General features: G+C 39.7%; 2 protein-coding genes and 1 non-coding gene across 6 annotated transcripts in view; 1 reads left to right on the top strand and 2 right to left on the bottom strand.

Moving 5' to 3' along the window:
- The window catches only part of LOC142426848 (uncharacterized), a 35215-nt gene extending 31778 nt beyond the window's left edge, over window positions 1-3437 (bottom strand). The window contains exons 1-2 of one of the 2 annotated variants that reach the window (XM_075532405.1): window positions 2988-3436; window positions 2587-2655 (exon numbers count right to left, since the gene is read on the bottom strand). Coding sequence is in view for 1 of the 2 variants with exons in the window: in XM_075532404.1 (XP_075388519.1) it covers window positions 2988-3084 (97 nt within the window). In the remaining variant the exon portion in view is untranslated. Of the gene's footprint in view, window positions 1-2586; window positions 2656-2987 lie in introns of both variants that reach the window. The other variant, XM_075532404.1, reaches the window with a different exon arrangement.
- LOC142426845 (signal recognition particle subunit SRP54) overlaps window positions 3251-18673 on the top strand; it is an 89550-nt gene continuing 74127 nt past the window's right edge. The window contains exons 1-3 of one of the 3 annotated variants that reach the window (XM_075532399.1): window positions 3251-3725; window positions 9278-9414; window positions 16715-16827. In XM_075532399.1, the coding sequence (XP_075388514.1) occupies window positions 16750-16827 (78 nt within the window). In that variant the 5' untranslated portion in view covers window positions 3251-3725; window positions 9278-9414; window positions 16715-16749. The remainder of the gene's footprint in view (window positions 3726-9277; window positions 9415-16714; window positions 16828-18673) is intronic. The other 2 variants (XM_075532396.1, XM_075532397.1) reach the window with 2 other exon arrangements.
- Window positions 10291-10397, bottom strand: LOC142427003 (U6 spliceosomal RNA). The gene has a single exon (XR_012779850.1). It is a non-coding gene; the product is annotated as a U6 spliceosomal RNA (small nuclear RNA).

Here is an 18673-nt window from a genome sequence, read left to right as displayed (position 1 = left end):
ATTGTGTTGAAAGTATAGAGCAAACTGGGAGAAGTGGCCTCTTAATAATATTGACTCATATGACCCATGAACAAGTTTTGTCAATCCACTTAGTTACTAGAGACAGTTTCTGCAAGTCGGTGCCAATTCATAGCAAACTTATGTAAAACAGCATAAAATGTTGCCCAATCCTGTGCCAAATTCATTACCTTAGACATCACTGTTGTGGCTACATCATTGAGGATTACACTCATTTTTACTGACCAGTCACATTACCCATCATGCCACCACCTAGCAATTTGGCTTCCTAATGATGTGTCCAAAGTAAATGAGGCAAAGTCTCAACATTCTCACTTCTAAGGAGCAATTTGGTTTTATTTCTTTTAAGACTAATTCGTTTGTTCCCCTGGCAGTCCATGGTAAAGATCAGTATACTTCTGGTTATATGTATATCTCCTCAATGCGAATGCAGTGCAGAACTGGAGCAGTAAGTATGCTGCCTGACGAATGGAGCCAGAACCCAGACTTTGCTTTTCAGCTTTGTAGGAATTACAAAGAACCTATAAACAGCCTTGTCAGAGCTGTGGTTCAGCTCTATGTGTAATTCTGCTCAGTAAAGTTGCATTTAAAATACAGATGCAAAGAAGCTTCTATCGACTGCCAGTCACTTACTGTTAGATTCTTTAAGCATTCACATGTTCATGATTTTGTTAATTTCCTTTTATCTACTGCCTTCCAGTTGATTCCAACACATAGTGACTCTACAGGTAAGAGAACTGCCCCATAGTGTTTCCAAGACTTTACAGAACCAACTGCCACGTGTGTCTCCTCCCAAGAAGTGGCGGGCTCAAACAATCGACCTTCTGGTTAGCAGTTGAGTACTTTAACCAATGTCACCAGGGTCCTTAAACTTACTTATAACAAATTAAGATGCCCGCTGGGGCCTCCCTTTGGAGATCTGGCTCTCATCTCCCATCAATAGATTGCAGTCACTTTCCTACCTTTTGAAACCTAGACCACGAGCTCACTCTATATATACATACAGATAAACATACATACAGGAAACAGATAAATCATAATCAATGAACTCAGGTATTACTATATCTACTTTGTGTGTGGAGGGTGGAGTAGGGGAAGAGATGTTTATGTTTATCTTATCTTCCCCTCAGACTTGGTTCATCCTTGTTATTTTGTTTCCTGGTCCACAGGCTTAAGCTATACCAACACAATTTACAGCTTACATTGACATGTTCATGGGTTTGTTCAGGCTCTATTAGTATAAACCAAAATGTTCCTCTGGTTTTCGTTAATAGTCCTACTATCTTCTCACATAAAAACATTTTTTTTTTGAATAGTGAAGATTTTTTAATTTGGGTGACGGGGCAAACAACATCCAACAAGGAACAGATGGGTGTATGTATTGGGGAAGGAGGGGGCAGAAGATGGAAATAGAGCAAGACAATAGGATGTCTGATGGGTTGAACACAAAACTGATGACCTGCTCTGTAAACCTCCACTTAGTTCACGATGAAATTAAAAAATAAAGTTAGTGATTTTACCTGCTAGCATTATAGCAATGTTTTCTAGTTTTAATATGCTACAAAACTCAAACTGCAACAGTGGGCTCAAGCAAACAGTAACTGAGGATGGTGCAGGGCTGAGCAGTGTTTCATTCCACTAGGCACCGACAGGGTCACTAAGGGCTGGAACCAACTCAATGGTCCGTAACAAAAGAACTCAAAACTTGTCACACTCAATGTCTATTCTTCAGAATTAATCTCATATATGTGTCTAGCTTCCTATATTTTCCAGGATAAAATATGTCCAAGTTAATTTTAGCCTGGCACCTCTAAGCTAGAATGGTCTCCTAAAGTGTTATGATACCTAACACTACTGACTGATTCTAATACCTTTAAAAAAGTTCTACAGTTATTCTTATAACATGGTCCAGCTTGATGATCATCTTCATGAAGATCACTGAAGATAAAGGTGCTACAGCCAAGTGTGCTGAAGAAAGCAAATGGTGCCTGACTATCAATTGGAATAGTGTCTGGGGTCTTCAAGGCTCCTGTTCAAACCAGCAGCCAGCTACCTTACAAATCCGGCTAGACTAGAGCATGTACACCGGTACAGATCAGAGCTGGAAACACAGGGAAGCCAGGACAGATAACCCAAACCCCTCAGGACCAATAATGAGAGTAGTGATACCAGGAGGGTTAAGGAGAAGGTGGGGGCATAAAGAGGTAACTGATCACAAGGATCTACATATAACCCCCTCCCTGGGGTACAGACAACAGGAAAATGGGAGAAGGGAGACATCTGACAGTGTGAGACATGACAAAATAGTAATTTCTACATTATCAAGGGTTCATGAGGGAAGAGGGAGTGGGGAGGGGAAAAATGAGGAGCTGATACCAAGGGCTCAGCAAAAAGCAAATGTTTTGAGAATAATGGTGGCAACAAATGTACCTGACAATGGATGCATGTATGGATTTTGGGAAGAGTTGTAAGAGCTCCCATTAAAATGATTTTTTTAAAAAGAAAAAAACTGCTGTGACACTGATGGCCCAGTTTATAATCCACAAAATACACTCTATGTGATTTTACCTGGAGAATGAAAGCCGCCAGTTCTACAGCCTGCATGAACTGTGTCTTGGAAAGTGTTTTCTCAATGATCTTCCCAAGTTTGTAGGAGTGATGATGGGCAAGAAAAAAATACTCTTATATTTAGGTAAGGAGTTAGAAACCCAAGGACGCTCTTCAGACTTGCCTAAAGCCGGTAGTGAAATCATAAACAACATAAAGCAAGGCATTCACCTAAGTGCAAACGGTCCAGAGGGGCAGAAAGTGTGCCCTGACCAACCCTGATCCACCTATTCAATGGCGGAGCAGAGGCTAGCTTAGCGACCCACAAAAGCAGGCGTTTGGCCCCATCTGACCTACGTCCCCAGCCGGCGCCGACAGAAGATGCCGGCCCCACCCGCCCGCTTCTAGCTCGGGTCGCTTACGGGTCGTTCGCATCCACTGGAGCAGCGCTGGGCGGGCGGGCGGCGCCACGGCACCCAGCAGCTGCAGCACCGCCAGCCGAGCCGAACGGAAATCCATGTCGGAGACCGGCGTCGCGTGGAAGGAGACCGCTTTGCGCACGCGCAGGGGGGCGACGGCCACACGAACGCTCGGGTCACGCCTCCCGAGGGCCCCGCCCCCTCCTGGAGTCCTCCCGTGCTTCCTGGCGTGCCTAACCTCCGTCCCACCTCCGCGCAGCGTCCTACTCAGCCCAATTGAGGCACATTTTGTTTCCTGGGGTGGTTTCACCGGAGAGGCCTTGGCAACCCTCCCCTTTGCCACTAACTTGGCTTTTAGCGTCCTGAGCGGCAAGGCCCGAAGCAGGCCGAAGCCCAGGAGCGCTTCGCAGGCGGCGCCGACGAGCCCTGCCAGTAGAAAGAATGCCGCCGCGTGCCCCGGAAGCGGAAGTGAACCCTCGTCCCGAAAGGCTGGACTACACCGAGTGGTGACGTTTCCTCATTGGGCGGAAGGTTCGGTGGCAGTCGTCGGGCTTCCAGCTGGTGGGAGTTGGTGTCGTGGCGCTGGGCTTTGGCACTTTGGTTTACAGAGTTTGGGAAGTCGAGTTGCGGGGTCGCGCCGGCCTGTCTGCGCCTCGACTTTCCTGGGGTCCCTCGGTCGGCGTGGGGCCTCGCGAAGGAATCCCGGGCCCTTTGGGCCGCGGCGTTCGCGGTGCCCTTTGCGTAAGTACTTGCATTTTCCCGCCCCTGGACGCAGAGGGGCTCAGGTTGGGCAAACTGCGGACAGCCCCAAGCCAGCCTAGTGGGGGCGAGAACCTCCAAACAGTCGGCGCCCCTGGCCAGTGGCTGCCGTCGCTGAGGTGGAGGTTCTCTGGCCCTGTCTCGCGTTTCTTGTAAGAACTTTTATTGAAGCGTGCGCAGCGCCTCTGGTAGGTTCTCTTTTAGGTACACTAGAACCAAATAAGATGTGACAGTAAGCCTGGCTTTTTGTTTTGCTTTCCTGATTAAGCAGTTAGATGAGGCCACTCCCCCGAATACCTTTCGACGTGTACAGGTTGTATTTCCTTTGCAGTAACAGTGCTTAGTACATTGTCTTGCATGTAATTGGCGTACACTAAGTGAGTAAGGACTATTTCTAACAGTTTTACTAATTAGTAAGTTCGGTACTAATAATGGTTTAAGATGGATCATATTGATGACTCCACGGCAGCATTTCACACCACTGACCATATCTGCTAACTCTCTGCCTTCTTGTCTTTCTTGATGCAATTCTCACCTCGTTCTTGCCTATACTTAATCCGACAAGACAGTAGTTATAAACACTTGGCTGACTGTAAGGATACAGACCCGAATGATCCAGACCATGAGAGAAAAGCTAACGGTAGCGACAGGGCGAAACATAAATATCCATTATATCAGTATGAATAATGAGAAACTAATGAGGTGTACAGAGCTACAGAGAGCACTGTGTGTGTGTGTGTGTGTGTGTGTGTGTGTGTGTAGGGCCATAAATGAGAGTTGGTATCCTCCTGAGGAGACTTGTGACTCTGAATAGGTTGCTGTTCCAATCTAGACTCAGTTTCTCCATCTACTTTATTATGAGGATGAAAGCAGATTAGGTAAATTGGTTGGTACATTGCCTCCCAAAAAAAACCACCACCAAGTTCACTGGCATGGAGTCTTTTTGGATTCATAGTGACCCTGTAGGACAGGATGGAATTGCCTCTGTGGATTTCCCAGGCTCTAAATTTTTATGGCAGCAGAAAACCTAATCATTCTCCTTGGGAGCCCTAGTGATTTTGAACTGCTGACCTCGAAGTTAGTAGCCCAATGCTTAACCCACTACACCACCTGGGGTCCTCTAATACCTTCCCTAACAGTGATAGTGTCAAAGAGAAATATTTCCTCAGCTCCCTCCCTCTTTTCTGAAAGGGCCAGTTAGTATTTTCTGACTTAATGGAAAATGCTATACAATAGCATCTTCAAGCTCTCCTTCCAAACATCTATCTAAGCTCACTTTGGTGAGCGATTCCATCTCCCTAGAGATTCTGGAGCTATCGTGTTTGATAATTTTTTATTTCAAAGTGATAATTTGTGTGTGTGTGTTTAGGAAAAGGACAGGAATTAGTGTTTGTCTATTTACTTGGTCTTAGTGTTTATTACAGATGCTGTCTTTTCAGTTGGCCCTCAACCATTTCAGCCTCATTTATATCCATGGCACCATCCTTATAGCCTACCCATTTCCAGCTCTTTTTCTTCAGCACCTGTTCCCTGCCGCATGGTTTTACAGTTTTCTCTAGATCATTAGGTCCCAAACCAAATTTGCTATAGCTACCCTCTTCCTTTTTTCCATATGATCTATATCTACTTCCTTCTCTCCATTTGCCGCTCTTTCCCCTAGTTCAAACCCTGTTTTCTCAATTAGACTTGGAGTATCATTTGTATATGTAGTCTTCTTTCTCATAAGCTTTCCTTCCTCCACTGTACTTGCTACAATGTATCACAAAATATTTTAAAAATATCCAACAGCTTCTTAATGTCCTTCTATCCTTCAGAGTCTGTGGTGCAAATAGTTAAAATACTATATGCTACTGGTTGGTTGTTCAAGTCCACTCTGAGGCAGATCAGAAAATCTAAAGCAAGCCTGCTGCCATCCAGTCAATTTCAACTCCTAGTGACCCTGTACACAGTCTCTGAGACTATGAAGGAGCAGATAGCCTCATCTTTCTTCTGAGGAGCAGCTAGTGAATTTGAACCACTGACCAGAAGTTAACAGTCCAATGATTACGGTATCTGATGTACCTCCATGGCTCCTTATTAAAGATCTGGAAGAGAAAAATCAGCAATTGAAAATCCTGTGGGGTACAGTTCTACTCTGAGACACATCAGTCACCATAAGTTGAAACTGACTCTTGAGCAGCTGCCTTTTTGGATTTTTTGCAGTTCCTTGCGGAATTATTTAATACAGTGATTCTTAACCATGCAGAATAGGCAGTGAAGTTTTTCAAATTTTAGATGCCTTGTTTTGGCTCTCCTGATCATGATTTTAAGTGGGAATGGAATTGATGACAGAGTTTTGTTCTGTTTTGTTTTTTTTTCCACCCCAATCCCATTGCTATAGAGTCCATTCCAACTCATAGCAACCGTAGAGGACAGCGAGAACGGCTCCATATGATTTCCAAGGCTGTAAAACTTAGGGAAGTGGGCTGCCACAACTTTCTCCCATGGAGCAGTTGCTGGGTTTGAACTGCTGACCTTTCAGGTAGCAACCAAACCTTTAATCACTGTGCCACCAGGACTCAAAAAATCTGGTGTGTACAATCCCTGAAATAGCTGAATTGCGCATATAATTTTTAAATAGATATTATCAACATAGTGGAAATAACCCATTATTTTAGCATACACCTCCCATTCCTCTTTTTTTTTTTCACTCCAAGTTTGTTTTTTTCAACAGCAAAGTATTCCTAAGGCATTTGTTTAATTTCGTTTTAATTTTCCTCCTGGTAAGATTCACCTGAAGGAACATCTTATTGATCTGACAACCCAAAAATGTCTTAAATGATACCCAAACTTAAGTTATTACCATTTTCTGCTAATTGAATATTTAATTTATCTTTCTACTATTCAACTGTGAAGTGTTACTGTTTTATTTTTAATAGGACTTTTAAAAATAAATAATCATTTTAATCCAGGGGGAATTTACTTTGATACAAAATTAAGGGAGAAGAGTCAGTGGTGTGATGCATACTTTGTCTTAACTTAGTCAGGAAGTCTTATCTTGCATGTGATGTAGTTTATTGATTTGCAGTTGTAACTTTTCTCATGCTGAGGCCATTCCTAGAACAGCAGTGTTTAATGAATTAACAACTAAATATGAGTGGCAACTCCATCTGAATTCTTAGTTTTTTAACAAATAGCATTCCAAGTCGTGGTTTTAGTGTATACACAGCGTTACGCAGCCGTCACTCTAATCAATTCTAGAATAAATAGATGGAATTGCACAGGACTTTCTGACTAGCTTCTTCCATTTAGTATAGTGTTTTCATGATGTATCCACCAAGTAACATGCCAGTATCTCATTTCCTTCTGTTGTTAAATAATATCCCATTGTGTGGATATAAGAACCATAGTGATATGATGGGTTGTACTTTGGGCTGCTAACTGGAACATCAGTTCAAACTAACCAGCCATTCTGTGGGAGAAAGATGAGGCTTTCTAATTCCATAAAGATTAACAGCTTCAAAAACTCTAAAGAGGCAATTCTGCCCTGTCTTATTGGGTCCTAACGGGTCAGAACCAACTCAGTAGCATTGAGGTTTGTTTGCTTTTGGTGTCTGGAGAGACCACATTTTACTTATCCATTTATCATTCAAGCAGACTGTTCTCACTTTTTAGCTATTATGAGTAATACTGCTATGAGCATCTATGTTAAAGTTTTTGTGGGGACTCATGTTTTCATATCTCTTGGATATATACCAAGGAGTGGACTTGTTGGGTTACATGATAACCCTATGTTTAACATTTTGAAGAACTGCCAAACTTTACTAAATAAATGACTGCCCATTTTACATTTCCTACCAGCCATCTCTGAAGGTTCTAATTTCTCCACATCCTCAGAAACTTTTAGTATTATCTTTCTTTTCATTATAGCTATCCTCGTGGGGGTGAAGTGGTAGCTAACTTGGTTTTCAATTGCATTTCTCTGGTGGCTAATATTATTTTAAATAATTTTTAGAATGTGTTTAACAAAATATGGGTTATATAATTATTACTTTTATAATCTACCTTATCAAAGCATATATATTTTTTAGCATTAGCGAATTCCTTCCTCCCCCCCCAAAAAATCTCTTATTTCTGATTCCCATCCACCCCCCTAAACATTGCTGTTAGTTCCCATAAAATCCAGACCAAGTCTTAATGATACTATGTACAACAGAATGTAGCACTGCCCAGTCCTTATACTGTCCTCACAGTTATTATGTTTGAGTTCATTGTTGTAGCCACTGTGTCAATCTAATGTCAAAAAGTTTGTGAAAAATTCCATTATCTTTTAATTCCCCCTTTCCCTACAAACTCTCTGAAGTCCCCTCAGATTGGAGAAGGTAGAAGGGGACAGGATTAAATCCCAAAACTCACTGCTATCTGGTAGATTCTCATTCATAACAACTCTGTATAGGACAGAGTAGATCTTTGGATTTCCTAGATTATAAATTATTTATGGGAGTAGACAGCCTCATTTTTCTGCTGAAGAGTGGCTGATGGATTTGAACCACCAGCTATGGTTCGCAATGAATGTTTGGCCCACCACACCACCAGGGCTCCCTGGGGGCATGTTTAAACTCACTGCTTTTGAGTCAGTGCTGACTAATAGTGACTCCCTGTAGGTTCTGAGACCAACTTGTTTAGGGGAGTAGAAAGCCTAGTCTTTCTCATCCGGAGCTGCTGGTGGTTTTGAACTACTGACCACATGGATCACAGCGCAACGCTTAACCACTATTTTGCTAGGGCCCCATGGGGACAGGATTAGGAAAATTGTATTTTCTATTTGAAGTATTTTTGTAATGTTTGACTTTTATTTTGGCCACATCTTCAGAAAATAAGCAGATTGAGAATTCTTTAGATTCCTAAATTTAAAAGTCATAATTAAATTATAAAGTTATTCAAATATAGTAATTAAATACGTTTCCTGTGGTCCTTATCTTAGGAATGTATATGTTGTACAGATTTTTTGAAGATTCATGTTTAGTATTATAACAGATTGTGGCCTATTAACTAGTTTATTGAAAAGAATAGAAGTGATTTTTCTAAGGATATGCGTTAAAATTACATATATTTAGTAGTTGAGCCTAATAAGTTTGTCGTTCACCAAGGATTTGTTGTAATAGGATTTGAAATCTCTCATCATTAGAGTCTTTATATACTCAGATCTGGCAAGGTTCTTGTGAGAGTGTTTCATAACTGCTTATGTAGAGAATGATACATTGCCACTTCTGTTGTATAATAATTAGGTTCTTGTGATTGGTGCTAATTATAAGGATTCCAGGGATGGTTCCTGAGTAATGGGAGAGACAAGTACTTTAGTAAGTTTGGTGAGAAAATGCTAGCCTATAATTTTCCAGCTAATGTTATAGGGAGAGCCATTTAGTATCATTCAAGAAAGGAGGAATTTAATAGGTAGACACTTGAAGAAAGTTTTACACATGTTGTCTCATTTTATCCTCACAAAGGCCTTTCAGGGTAATTACCTTGATAATGGTGTTATCTCCATTTTGCAGGTGAGGAAAGTGAGGCTCAGAGAGATTAAGTAACTTACTCAAAGTAACACAGCCAGTATGTAACAGAGCTGGGATTTGAATCCAAGTCTCTCAGACTCCAAAGCCCATGCTCTTTCCAGTACGTCACACTGCAGCAGGTAAGTATGATACTTTGAGCCTGTGCTTGCCTTACTTAGGCTATTTCAAACTGTGAGCTGTTTGCATCACCTAATTTCTTTAACTCCTCCGACTCAGATCCTGTTAGAAGGAGCGTGTCTAGGGTCAATATATGTTCATGTACACCCGACTTGCAGTGACACTTGGCAGTTCTTTCCTGACATTGCAGTGACTTCCAGGAGGAGGAATGCACATCTTTTGCTTGCACGTAGGATATCGTCCATAGGCTCAACCAAAAGCTAGTCTCTGGAATTTGCTGATAGGGGGCGGTATTCAGTGCTATTATCTAAAGCGTTCATATGCTAGGCTTTAAGGCTCTGTGTGGTGTGGTATGGGACTCTTGGAAGCTATTTACTGTTTTGTATGGAATAACTACTGTTTCATTCCTTAACCTGACTAAATCATTTTGTTTTTGTGAGGGTCGAATGAGATAATAAATACTAAACTGCACAAAATCTGTACTGCTGGCATAGTAGGTAAGCAGTTGGCTGCTAACTGAAAGGTTGGTAATTCAAACCACTCTCCACACTGACTGCAGGAGAAAGATAGGCAGTTGGTGTCTGTAAAGATTTACAGCCTTGAAATCCCTGTGTGGCCGTTCTACCCTGTCTTAAAGGGTTGCTATGCTTTGGAATCAAGTCAGTGACAGTAGGTCTCTGGGTAAACTATATAATAAATTTCAATAGTAATTCTTTGCATTCCTAACAGTTAAATTTAACTAGGGATTCCTCTTTCCTGAAATTTTTACATACACGGATTTCAGTAGATCTTTATAGTGGCCAGATTTTTGGATGGAATGTACATGAATTGTAAATTATTCATTCCAATTTAAAAATTAGGGTTAACTGTTTTTTTAAAAAAATATGGAACGCTTCATGAATTTGTGTGTCATTCTTGCGCAGGGGACATGCCAATCTTCTCTGTGTCGTTCCAGTTTTAGTATATGTGCCGCCGAAGCAAGCACTGTTTGTTTTTTAAGAGTCATGGTGGTACAGTGGTTTGGTCTCTCAGCTACTAATTGAAAAGTTAGTAATTCAAATCCACTGGTGGCTCCGTGGGTGAAGGATATATGGCAATGTGCTTCTGCAAAGATTACAGCCCCGAAAACCCTATCAGGCAGTCCTGTGCCCTGCGGGGTTGCTGTGAGTGGATGTTTTAGAGTATTGGGATAAAAAGTATGTTTTGGATTTTAGTTAGTTTTAAACTAACATATTTTAACTACCGTATATACTCGAATATAAGCCGACCGGAGTATAAGCCGAGGTACCTAATTATTACCTGGGAAACCAGAAAAAACTGATTGACTCGAGTATAAGCCTAGGGTGGAAAATACAGAAGCTATTGGTGAGTTTCAATAATCAAAACAAATGAAAATAAAATTACTAAAAATTGAGACATCAGTGGGGACTGCATTTAAATATTTATTTTCAATAAAAAACAAATAAAAGGACAAGTCACTTAACATCAGTAAACCAGCACAGTAAGTGGAAAATAGGTTCAACAAAAGCAATAAGGTATCAACATCAACAATGATACCTTAAGAGTACTATTCCCTGAGCTCAATCAGCAACCAAGCTAAAATGGAAAGAGTTAAACTCCTTCAAAACTGGATTCCTCAAAAGAAAAAAAAACAAAAAAAAACTGGATCCCTCATCATCATCATCATCATCCGTATCCCAATGCAGAGCTTCAGCTGGTGTGAGGTCATCATAGACGCTGTCCTCACTGAGATTGCCGTCATCACCATCACTGCTGTCATTTTCATACAAAGTGCAGTCTTCACTGCCATCCGTAGCATTACTAATACTACATTTCTGGAAGGCACGTCGCACCATGTCTTCTGGAATGTCTTCCCATGCATCCCGAACCCACTTTGCTATTAACTCTATGTCAGGCTTCATGAGATATCCTCCTTTTGTTAGTCGGGCTTGACCAGATGACATCCATTTATGCCACATCCTTCGCACATGGTCTTTAAAAGGCTTATTCAAAGATACACGTCATAGGACGGCTCTGATTGGTTCGATGTGAGTAAACAAACATTCAAAGCCCTGCAGTGTCAGCGGGGCTTTGAATGAACAGCGGAGAAACGGCAATCACCTGCGGATAATTGCAAGATAACGGCGCTCCCCAGCTTTTCGGTACATTTTTTATGCTGAAAAACTCAGCTTATACATGAGTATATATGGTAACTAATTTCCCTGATAGGGAAATTCTTTGTAATAAGTAATGGCAAGTGAATATTGATTGTGTAGTATCAGATCTCTGATTTCTCTTCATTTGACATAGTCTTATTTTAGGGGTCTTGGAGACCCCTAAAATACATCTTTAAAGCCTTTTAACACTTGGTTTTCCTAGTCATGTTTTTCCCTTATGGCCTCCTATCTATATCATTTCATTCATTCATAAAGTTCATTTGTAATAACTTCACAGTAAGCTCACAAGAGAGCAAAAGAGACAAAATCCATGCCTTCATGTAGCATACATTTTACTTACATGTCACAAATACTATATGTAAATAAATTTTCAGTTCAGTTGATAATGAGGTAAAACAAACAAAAGAAAGCCATGTGAGGGGGCGGGGGTTGCAATTTTAAGTCATTGGGACGGTCTCTCTGAGAAAAAGTGGCATTGGGCAAGGATCAGGACAGATGAGGGGAAAGGTCTGCTGTCAGCCAGTGTCAGAACATGCTAGTTAGTGCGAGGCCCTGAGGTGGAAATGTACAACTGGCGGTCGATAGAATTAAGATCAAGTGTATATGTTTGGCTTGCATCTGGGGCTGTCTTGCAGTTACTCTGAGGATTTTACCTCTGTGTCAATTGGGGGTTAGAGTTTTAAACAGAATTCTACCAACAGACTTTTTAGAAACATCCTTGGAAATGGCCAAGGAAATGATATATTGAAAAAATATGTTACTAAACTATGTTACTCATTTACTAAAGTGCATATTTTTACAATAAGCAAAAAATATGTATATTTTAAAATATGCTGCTAATAAGTACTTACATAAAGGAAAGCATTTTGGAAAATTTCACCTAAGTGTTTATTGCTTTTTAATTTAGTAGAGCCAGTCAACATCAGAAGTTAGATTTATATTTAAAAGCTAACTATCTAGCATAGCTTTTTAAACTGGAGGATGATCTGTTAATGACATGATCTTTAAAAGAAAGTTCATTGTGGTGTCATAAATAGAATTATATCATTCCTGGTAACACAGAGCTGAAGAAGATGAATTCAACATCTGCCACTTACTTCTTACCTGACAAATACTTACTTAGGCAGTAATCATTTAGTATTATGGCTATTGGACAAGACATAAGACCTGATTATTTTACAGGAAGTACTTCAGGTTAAGTGATATGTAATTGTAAAAATGTTATGATTGATTAGCAGTTTTAAAATTTCATCAACTGTGGTAGTAATTTTTTAAAGTCTTAGAAAATTATGAGTATAAGTATAATATTTAATTTATAGTGCAACCAGGGGCACCTCTGCTTGTGGTGAGTACTAGACAGCATTTTCCTCTACTGCTGCTTTTGATTCATCTCTCCTCTCCATTCTCCACCTGATTCAGCTGTCTTGGTGCTTGGTTCTGTCCTGTTTTCTTTCAGTCCCTCTCCCTCTTCCTTTGGAAACCATAAAGTCCTCTTGCACATTAGTTTCCTTTGACTAGATCCTATAACCTTGGTTGGCTAAATTAGAGTAGACCAGTTTGGAAGGACCAGTGAAACAACTGGTTTGAGCAACCAACTAATATGCTAATACTTCATATTGCACAGTTGATATTCCTTAATCTGAGTCTCAGAACCCTTTATAAGCTTTATTTTCTTGTAATTGTATGCTTGTTACGTGCCTCGGTTGACTCAGTGAATTGGATATTGAACTGCTAATGAACAGGTCAGCAGTTTGAACCCATCAACCACTCTTCCAGACAGAGATGTGGCAGTGCGCTTCATGTAAAGATTTACAGCTTCAGAAACCCTGTGGAGCAATTCTACTTTGCCCCATGAGGGTCATTATGAGTTGGAATTGGCTCAGAGACAGTGGATTTGGTATGGTTTGAGTTTGCACCCTCTATCCTGGTCAGAATGTTTTTGTTAGATCCCCTCAATAATGTTCAATAATCTATAAATTGTAATACTCTGTAAAGCATACGTATATCCTAGTATTTTCTATGTCTCTATTATGTCATTTACAGCCTTCTTTTCACTTCTCTACTTAAACTTAAACCCCACCCATTTTCAGTACCAAATTCATATTAATCCTGTTTAGTAAGACCTAATCTGTCTACTTCAACCTAAAATGTTTTGCTTTTTTTTCCAAAACAGAAACAATCATTGACCAAAATAAAAATCCTGTTACTGCCAAATCCATTCCAACATACAGCGACCCTATAGGTCAGAGTATAAGTACCCCAGAGGGTTTCCAAGACTGTACACCTTTATAGGAGTAGCTTGCCTCATATTTCTCCCTCAAAGTGGCCCTTGGATTTGAAATGCCAACCTTTTAGTTTGCAACTGAGTATGTCACCATGGCACCAACAGAGCTTTTCTTTGTGGCAGTTGACTATAAACTTTGTCTTTCTTATAATTTTGCTGTTTATTTGTGCACTTTGTCTTACTAATTACTATATATTTTTACAGATAATGTGTGGGTTAGGTGTTTGGGGTGTTTTGTTTTTGAAACCATGAACTCCCCCTGCACATTAGTTTCCTTTGCATGCAGTGGGCATATTATTTGCAAAAGAAATATGGTAGTTGATAAATAGTTGAGGGTAGGGTTTACAAATTATATTTGCTCACTTAAAACCCTAAGCCCTTTCATTCTGATTTGTATGTAGTATATACATATGATTGTAAAACCATAGAATTTAAGAACTGAAAGGACTTTTGAGATTCTCTTGTTTTAGATTTGGACTGTCACTTTTGAGATTCTCTTGTTTTAGATTTGGACTGTCAGGAACAACTGTAAAATGGGAATAATAATTTTATATATATCTTTCTTTGGTTGTTAGAGTACAGTAAGATAATGTAATAGATGCAGGCCCCTTAGCATAGTACTATATAATTATGATTCAATTTGCATAGGACCAAGAAAAACTTTTCAGTCTTTTGCTGTGAAAAATGAGACTGTTACTGGGTAGTGTTTACCTTTGTCTTTTCCTATTATTTCTCTCTCTCCCTTTTAATTTAAAAATGAACATTATACATTAGCCATTTATTTATATTCACAATTATGTCAAAGTGAAACCGCTTTAATTGGAGGTCATGCCATTATTTCCTTAAAAGATTTATTTAACATATTAAGTTTGCTGATTTATATAAGAAACTAAACACACTGCCATTGAATCCATTGTGACTTGTAGCGACCCTATAAGACAGGGTAGAACTGTTTCTGTGGGTTACCAAGAGTGTAAAGTTTTCCCCTCAATAATTCATGCACATTTTGTTTATTATTATTGATTGTAATTCCCATGATGTATGTCCTTTAATCCTACTTTCTCCCTGATTCCATTCCTCCTCCTTTCCTACCTCATCAATATTTGGTCTTTGAGGAAATGCTGCCTCTGAACCTCAAGTCATTGCTTGGCCTAAAGGTTTACTTCCCTAGTGTTACTGTTCTCATTCTGTTGTTAGATGCCGAGTCAATTCTGACTCATAGCAACCCCATGTACAACAGAACAAAACACTTGCTGGTCCCCTGCCATCCTTACAATTGTTTTTACAGGAGTAGAAAGCCTCATTTTTCTCCTGATGAGTGGGTGTTGGCTTAGAACTGCTAACCTGGCATTAGCCCAGTGTGTAATCCATTAGCCACCCAGGCTGATTCACATAGGACATTGTTTCCCAAAGTGGACAGTGCCACCCCCTGGTGGAAAATGGGGCTGGAATGATCCAGGGAAGACTGCAAAAGCAGATACCTACACTTTATCCTGGAGTATGAGCTATAATTCAAAAGTCTTTAATTGTAGGGAGTACTGGGTAATTTTTTTTTCTGCAAAAGGGGCAGTAGGTCAAAAAATTTGGAAACGTTTATTATAGGAGATTCCTATTAGGTATATAAACATAAAGCATTATAACTAAATGGCAGTTTTATCTTTGGGACAAGACTACTGTACTCTTTTTTTTTTTTTTTGACTACTGTACTCTTATACAAATGATACATACGTTTTACTTTCGTTTGCCAACTATATCCTTGCCCAATGAGGCATTTTCATAAACACAGCTTTGCCATTTAAAAAAAAAGTGTTGTAAAAAATTTAGCATAAAAATCATATTGCGAATGATGGGATTACAGATCGGGGACCCAAAGTTCATCTGTAGGTAACCGGACATCCCTTTACAGAAGGGTTGCGGGGAGATGAGCCAGTCATGGTGCAGGGTAGCAACGATGAAACAGACAACTTTCCTCTAGTTAAATGCTTCCTCCCCCCACTCTCATGATCCCAATTCTACCTTACAATTCTGGCTAGACCAGAGGATGGACACCGGTACAGATAGGAACTGGAAACACAGGGAATCCAGGACAGATGATCCCTTCAGGACTGGTGGCGAGAGTGGTGATACCAGGAGGATGGAGGGAAGGTGGGGTAGAAAGGGGGAACCGATTACAAGGATTTATATATGTCCTCCTCCCTGGGGGGCAGACAACAGAAAAATGGGTGAAGGGAGATATTGGAAAGTGTAACATATGACAAAATAATAATTTATAAATTATCAAGGGTTTATGAGGGAAGGGAGTGGGGAGGGAGGGGTGGGAAAAATGAGGGCTGGAGTAAAAAGCAAATGTTTTAAGAATGATGAGGGCAACAAATGTATAAGTGTGCTTGACATACAATGGATGTATGGATTGTGATAAGAGTTGTAAGGGCCCCTAATAAAATTATTTATTAATTTAAAAAATTTAGCAAAGCACACATACCTTGAATGGGCAGGATAAGCACTGCTGGCAAAGAAGGCACAAATTATATATATATAAGAGTACAGTTTGTTGAAGCTACATGTTCAGGATATACAAGCTTGAATTAGGTATCTATAAACACTAGAGCAAATAAAGTACCCCATGGCTGTCTGCCCCTGTCAAGATTACAGCCTGTAAAACTGTGGGACAGGGCTATTCTGTCACACAGGGTCATTATGAGATGAAATCTAGAAGGCCCCTAATAACAGCAAGCACTGCAGAACTTTGATTTGGACTTGCATATTCTTTAGAAGTTTTCAATTGTGAGAAACGAAATAGATTTTCTCAAGTGCATTTATTAAAATTTTTTTTCTTCCTAGATTTCTTCGTAAGCGTGTTTTAATAAGCCTTCAAGATGGTACTAGCAGACCTTGGGAGAAAAATAACATCAGCCTTGCGCTCATTGAGCAATGCCACCATTATCAATGAGGAGGTATGGAAGTGTCTGTTGTTGTGGGTCCAACTAACTTCACAGAAGGTGGAGTTTCTGTAAACCCTACTTTTATATTGATTGTGAAATACATAGAAATGCGTAGAGATAAGAACCTAAAACTGGATCTAGTAGAGGATGCTGCTTTTGATAAAGCAGCTTACTATTAACTTCAACTTTCTGCCAAGAATTACCTCCCCTTCCAAAAAGAAAACTCTTAACTAACATGTCAGAGGAGCATACATTTTATCCTTTGAAAAATGGATTAGCTCTAGACGTACACTTCTGTTTGCTCTCCTGTGACACAGACGTAAAACTTCAGAATCCTGTTTCCTTCATCTTAGTTATCTGAGCCCTTCTCCTTGCCTACTTAACATTCTTTTTACAAAAGGCTAGCATTTAAAAAAATTTCAGTGATTCTTTTGTTGTTTTTCCAAAAATCCTCTTTCAATGATTTGGAGATACTGAAAGCTGGGTCATTCCTGATTTTACTTTAAGATAATTCCTTCTCCCATGATCCTGCACAGGTTATGTCTTAATGGGGTGTTAATTTTTTTTTCTTTCTTTTTTTTCCCTAACCCTAACCCTAGGGGTGTTAATTTTTAAAAGCTCAGAATAGCTCTATCTTTATTTTACATTTTGTGGTGTTAATGTAAAACAACACTGAAACTGGTGTTAAAAGACCCTTGGTTAGTGTCTCACTTTAGCCATTTGCTAACTCTGAAGATGAATACTTTTTAGCTTGAATAATTTTTAAAATCCAACTATAGAGTTTTATATCAACACTTTAATAAAACAAAGGCGCTAAATAATTTGGAAACCTTAGCGATCCACCCAATCCAGGATGTCCTCTACAGGAAGTAAATTTCATATGTTTATTTGTTAGAAGAACTGGTAATAGTAATTTTTCTCCTGATTATTTAAAAATCTTAAACTATTGATTAGTCTTTGGCATACAAAATAAGTAAAATAATAGATTTCTTTAAAAATATTTTCATGTGTAGCCATTTTGTTCTTTTGGTTATAGTAGTAAAATAGGAAATGCAAAAAGAAATGCTCGGAGAAATGTTTGATGGGACATAAAAATAACAGCATCTGCCTGAATTGGTAACATGTTTGTTCTTAGTATTGTGCCAGTAGGGAATTAACCTGGAGCAATCCCTCTAATGAGAGATCAGTTCCATTTTTATCAGATCCTGTTGCTGAGGGCTTGGGAAACCTGCCAAGTCTTTATAGGACATATGAAGAGAGTGGAGGAAGAGACTTCCTTTAAGAAGTATGTTGGTGTTTTCGTTGGCACGGGCATATTGTAGTGAACAAAATAGACCCAAAGCCTCCATTATGGAACTTGCACTGTAACGTGTGACCGCTCCCATGGGTGCCTAAAACCTCCTCTTCTTGAAGCCTTTATGGTGTGTGACCTTTCATCTAGTACCTCGCAACTTAACAAATGTACAGCGATAGTACGCTCTTAGTGAAGAATAGTTTCCTTCCAACTTTGTTCCTCTGAACTAATAGAAGTGGTGAGGCTGCTCGCTAGGATTCGGTGAATCTCCAGGCTAAGATTGCAGATGTGGTGATAGTTACTGTGATGATGCCCTAACAGGAGCTGCTCACCGGCCAGGAGAACTTTAGTGGCAACACTTAGTGTGTAGTAACTATTTGGTTTGGGAGTTGTCTTTATTATTGTTATCATTTTAACATAGGAATGATGTTATTATATTTGATACTTGATTTTGTGTAAGCTAAATAGGATGTCTTATTTTCTTGAAATAACTGGATACTTAACAAAACATTTAATATTTCCCTAAAGTTAACTAAAATTTTTCAACAATATTGTTTGATCTTT

The sequence above is a fragment of the Tenrec ecaudatus genome, chromosome 14 (genome assembly GCF_050624435.1).
Source record: "Tenrec ecaudatus isolate mTenEca1 chromosome 14, mTenEca1.hap1, whole genome shotgun sequence".
Taxonomy (NCBI): domain Eukaryota; kingdom Metazoa; phylum Chordata; class Mammalia; order Afrosoricida; family Tenrecidae; genus Tenrec; species Tenrec ecaudatus.
This window is presented reverse-complemented; position numbering and strand designations above follow the sequence as displayed.